The sequence below is a fragment of the Pterocles gutturalis genome, unplaced genomic scaffold (genome assembly GCF_000699245.1).
Source record: "Pterocles gutturalis isolate BGI_N339 unplaced genomic scaffold, ASM69924v1 scaffold23094, whole genome shotgun sequence".
Taxonomy (NCBI): domain Eukaryota; kingdom Metazoa; phylum Chordata; class Aves; order Pterocliformes; family Pteroclidae; genus Pterocles; species Pterocles gutturalis.
In genome coordinates, this window is record NW_010131248.1 from 1 (window position 1) to 4,596 (window position 4,596).

At 60.4% G+C, this 4,596-nt stretch overlaps 1 protein-coding gene across 1 annotated transcript in view; it reads right to left on the reverse strand.

Annotated features, from left to right (window-relative positions):
* Positions 1-21: 21 nt before the first annotated feature.
* SMARCD2 (SWI/SNF related, matrix associated, actin dependent regulator of chromatin, subfamily d, member 2) overlaps positions 22-4,596 on the reverse strand; it is a gene marked incomplete at its 3' end in the record, with an annotated part of 5,614 nt that continues 1,039 nt past the window's right edge. The window contains exons 2-9 of the mRNA XM_010080557.1: positions 3,351-3,393; positions 2,642-2,764; positions 2,424-2,543; positions 2,203-2,298; positions 1,238-1,339; positions 803-964; positions 425-522; positions 22-157 (exon numbers count right to left, since the gene is read on the reverse strand). Of these exons, the coding sequence (XP_010078859.1) occupies positions 22-157; positions 425-522; positions 803-964; positions 1,238-1,339; positions 2,203-2,298; positions 2,424-2,543; positions 2,642-2,764; positions 3,351-3,393 (880 nt within the window). The remainder of the gene's footprint in view (positions 158-424; positions 523-802; positions 965-1,237; positions 1,340-2,202; positions 2,299-2,423; positions 2,544-2,641; positions 2,765-3,350; positions 3,394-4,596) is intronic.

The following is a 4,596-nucleotide window of genomic DNA, read 5'->3' on the forward strand; positions in this document are numbered from 1 at the left end:
GAGCCCCCCAGGTCCCCGCACCTTGGCGTCCAGCGAGGCGATCTCCTGCTGGTTGGTGGTGGAAGCCAGGAAGTTGCTCATCTGAGCTTTCAGGGGATCGTCCACCTCCACGTCGATGTCATAACACGCCGTCTTCTTCTGGTCATTGGGGTCCACGCTGGGGGGAAAGGGGGGGTTAGGGGGGTGCATCCTCAACCTCCACCCTGCTGTAGGGGGGGATCGACAACAGTGAGCACCCCACTGACTGCCCCAAGAAGCCCCCAAATTTGTTTTTGCCCCTCCCACGTGACTTGTGCTTGCTGCTGGTTTGGGCTGGAGACCTTGTAGCCCCCACAAGTCCTCCCACAGCCCGCTCCACCCCTCCACCCCACCGAGGAGCCCCCCAGCCCCGGGGGACGCTGCCCAGCACGCCCTCCAGCCCTACCTGATGGTGTGGTTGATGATGATGGGATCCGGGTGCTGCAGGAGCCCCGCCAGCTTCATGGGGATCTCGGAGAAGCGCATGCGGACGCAGTTAAAGATCTGAGGGGGCAAAGCAGAGAGTTTGCTGTCTGGGGCAGGGGCTCCTTCCACCCACCACGGAAAGGGCCAGGCAGGGGGAGGGAAAAAAAAACCAACCCTGGTTTGTGCAGGGCAAGCTCAGGGATGCAAGCTAGAGCCTGGGGAAGGAGCAGAAATTCAGAATGGACAGTCCGGTTTGCCCACTTTGAGACGGAAAACATGCTTTTTCTGGCATTACTGGGGGTAGGAAGGGTGGTCTCCTGCCAGCAAACCGCGCTGGTGCGTCGCGGTGAGGGCTGACCTGGCGGAAGTAGCGGTTGCAGTTGATGTACTCCTTCTCGTGACTGTCCTGCAGCTTGTTGTGCTTGATGTAGAGCCAGAGCGCCTGCATGATGCTGGCGCGGGTCTGGGTGTGCACCCCCAGCAGGCGAGCCAGGCGAGGGTCCAGTTTGTACTGTGGTGGCTGGAAGGGACACGCAGCATGAAGGGGGGCTGGCATTTGGAAGGGCCCCTCCTGCAGGCATGCTGTCCCACACTGCCCATGTGTCACACCCTTGTGTCACCGCAGGCTGCGAGAGCTGTGCCCGGAGCAATCTGTGCTCTTTTTCCATCCCCACAGCCCACCAATGGCCTCAAATTAAGGCTCTGCCCCAGCCCAGGCTGGTTTTACTCCCCCCAGACCTCCCCGGCACAGACAAGCCGTGCTGGAGGCACCCACCCAGCCCTGTGGTCCTACCTGGTGATCCAGCATGAGCAGCAGGGTGCATTTCACATTGACGTCGCCGGGACGCTTGACTTGGAAGCCATCGGTCTCCTGGGTTGTGGGCAGCCGGTGCCACTACGAGAGACCAAGGGGACAGCATTCAACTCCAGGAGCATGACAAGCCACCCGCTAACAGGCTATGTGTCTGCAGGCAGGAGCAGAGAGCAGCGGTGCTCGGGCTCTGCGCAGGGGGCTAGCAGAGGGAAACAGCCTGGATCCCACCCCGGGGAGTCTGACCCCCCGTGGGCTTCAGCCAAGAGCCGACGCGGGCCAATGGATACAGCTGGATGTGCTCCAGCCCAGAGGCGGATCGGAGTTTGGACAGGCTGGAGGAGTTACAGCCTCCAGAACTTGATGTCAAGGGCTCAAACAGCTCCTGGAGTCACTGTGGGATCAATCCTGCCTCAGCCACTGCAGGGGACGTGCGTCAGACGTCCCCCAAACCACTCCACACATGAAGGGGATTCACCCCCACCACAGAAATAAGCATTTCCCGGGGGAAAACACATGAGCTGGGTGCACGGAAAGCTGCTCCAGGCTGGAGCACCCAAAAAAAGGCCTGATCCCACTGAGAGGCAACAGGGCAGACCTTTCTTTGCACCCAATGGCTGGAACGTACAGATGAGCCTTTCTGCAGCACCATCACCCGTGCTGGGCCTCGCTTTTGTACATGTGTGGGGCCCACGGCAGCCCAAGCCACCTCTCAGAGCCACGACGGCACCGTGGTCCCTGGGGAGGGCTCAGCACCACTCCCCGGCATCCAAAAGCTCTCGCTCAAACCCCTCGTGCAGTGGGACAGGCGCTGGGCTGGGAAGCTGAGCACCCACAGGGTACACAGCAGGACCACCTCCCATCGCCCGCGGGGGATAACGGCTCTCCCCACCCGGCCTGGGGTGCGGAACCGGCCCCGCAGCGCGGCCGGGAGCCTCCTGTCTCACCTCCACCAGATGGTTGTCTGGCCCGTACAGGTCTTTGTCCAGCTCGATGACGAGGCTCTTGAAAAAGGAGGAGAACTTCCTCTTCTGCTTGCTCGGCTGCAAACCAAGAGAGGGAGAGGCTCAGCCTGACACCACCAGGGCGGAATCCACCCCAGCCAGGCTCCCAGCGCAGAGCACCAGTGCTCCTCCCACAACCAGTTCATCCCTGCCCGCATCCTTACGTCCTCCAGCAGTTTGCCCTCCACGCGAAGCTCCCAGGAGGCCACGCGCTCACCACCCTCCCCTTCTTCTTTGGCTGGGGTGAAAGTGTTGGAGATGTAAATCCTCAGCTTCCGTTTTTGCTGTGGAATAGGAAAAACAGAGAGGGAGGGGATCCACCTTGTAGCCCCCCACCGCATCCGGCTGCTCGCCCTCCCAGCCAACCGGGGCTGCCACGCACCGTCAGCGGTTTCTTTATGGCCTCCTGAATTTCCATCCTCTTCCGAGCGATGGTTTGGTCCAGCTTGCGCTCAAAGGCCAGGAGGTCCATGTAGGCCTGGGATTCTGGGACCAGCTCCCGGATCTGTCAAACAGAAACGATCGGTCCCTTGTGTGCTGGGATGGGGCTGCACCCCTCTGTCAGCCCCAGCAATGCCACCAGTGCTGGGCTGACACACCAAGGAGTCACCAAGTGACGAGTCCAGCACGGCAGCGCCAATTTGTCATTTTAAACGAAGACTACAGCCCTGCAAAGTCCTCCCCAAACCCCAGAGCTGTACTGCAGACCTCATTTTGGAGCCTGTCACTGCACCCAGCAGCCTGCCCAGTGTCCCAGGCAGGTAACATGACCCTGGATTGTGAGGAGGGACCCCCAGGAGAGGCTTGGGGTCCTCCTGGGGTCTCCACTCCTTTGCTGCTCCTTCCTTGCTCAAAGTCCTGCTTGTGCAACTTATGGACACCCCAAACCTCTCCTGCCACCCCAAACGAAGGGGGAAACCTTCCAGGTCGGTTTGGGACCAAGGAGAAATGCCCAGCGGGCAGGAGGTGGCTCGGTGAGATCCTCCTCCTCGTGGGGACCCCATCACTGCAGCTTCCCCGGGAAGGCAGCAGGGACACACCGCCTCCCTCCAGCAGCTCAGCCCCATCCCCACGCACGAGGCGGCACTCACCCTCTGCGGCAGGACCTTGTCGGCCATCTTCCTCCTCTTCACCCTGCGAAAAACACAAAGGCAAAAAAAAAAATAATATTACACTGCAGCTCTGGTGGGACATCTTGCTGCCTGCCCCGGGAGGGCTGCTCCATGCTTGGGCAGCAGCGGGTCCTGGGTGACACTGCCGAGCCCTGCTCATAGCCCAGGAGCCCAGTGGCTCTTTCGGCCCCATCCTGGCCACGAATGTGTCAGGCTCCAGAGAGGGGAGTCACAGCGGCAGTGCCATCCGTGTGCAATGTGGGTGGCTCAGTCTGAGGCAGGTGTTGAGGCTCCTGCTACAGCAAACTGGTCTGGGGGAGCGGGTCCCCTTTTGAGGGGGCTCTGTGTGACAGGGACTGGCAGGAGGGGAACAAAGGCTGTAAGAGCACCTAGAGCACTTGGATTGTGGCTGGAAAGAAAATGAGAAAGAGATGATATCCCTGGGGGCAAGCCAAGATGACTCCAGGGGGGAAGGTGCTGGATGGCTGGAGCCTGTCACCAGGAAATCCCATCCCTGGGTTCAGTTTGCTTCATCGCTGCTGCTTGCTGAGGGTCCTGCAGGGCAGGGGCAAGGAGGAGGTGGCACAAGGCACAGCTGTGGCTGCAGGCACGCTCCTGTCTGTGGGACAGCGTTCCCAAATTTCCTCTCTGGAAAAGGCTGTCACACTCTCCTAGCGCCAAAGCCCAGTTGCAGGAGTTCACTTAAAAACAGGTTAAAACAAACCAACCTTGCCTTGGTAGGGCCAAAATCATCGTGGGTAGAGGAAGCCACTACCCTCTAGTAGCCACTGCTCAACCATTTTAGCTCTCTCCAAGCTTGTAGCAACCTGTCAGACCACAGAGCCCTGGGCTCTGCTCCCCTCCCACTGCTCCCGATCAGCCCGAGCCCACCCCAACACCCTGTTACATTCACACTCAACGCCTGGATACCCAGGATGCTCTGGATACTCCTCCCGCTCCGCTGCACACCTAAGGGGCAGAGTCCAGCAGGCAAAGGGAGGTCCGGCAGCAAACGGGGGCATTCACGCTGCCATCACGAGGTGTCCAAGGTACACTGGCTGCTGGCGCAGGAGGACACACCGGGAGGGCAACCCTAGCTCAGAGGAGGGTCAGAGCACTTCTTTCTGCTGCATTAAATCCTTCCTGCCCTGCAGCATTTGTCACCCCGTTAGCAGCTGGCAGCTCCTGATCCCTTGATCCGCAGCCGGCTGGGAGCAAGGATGCT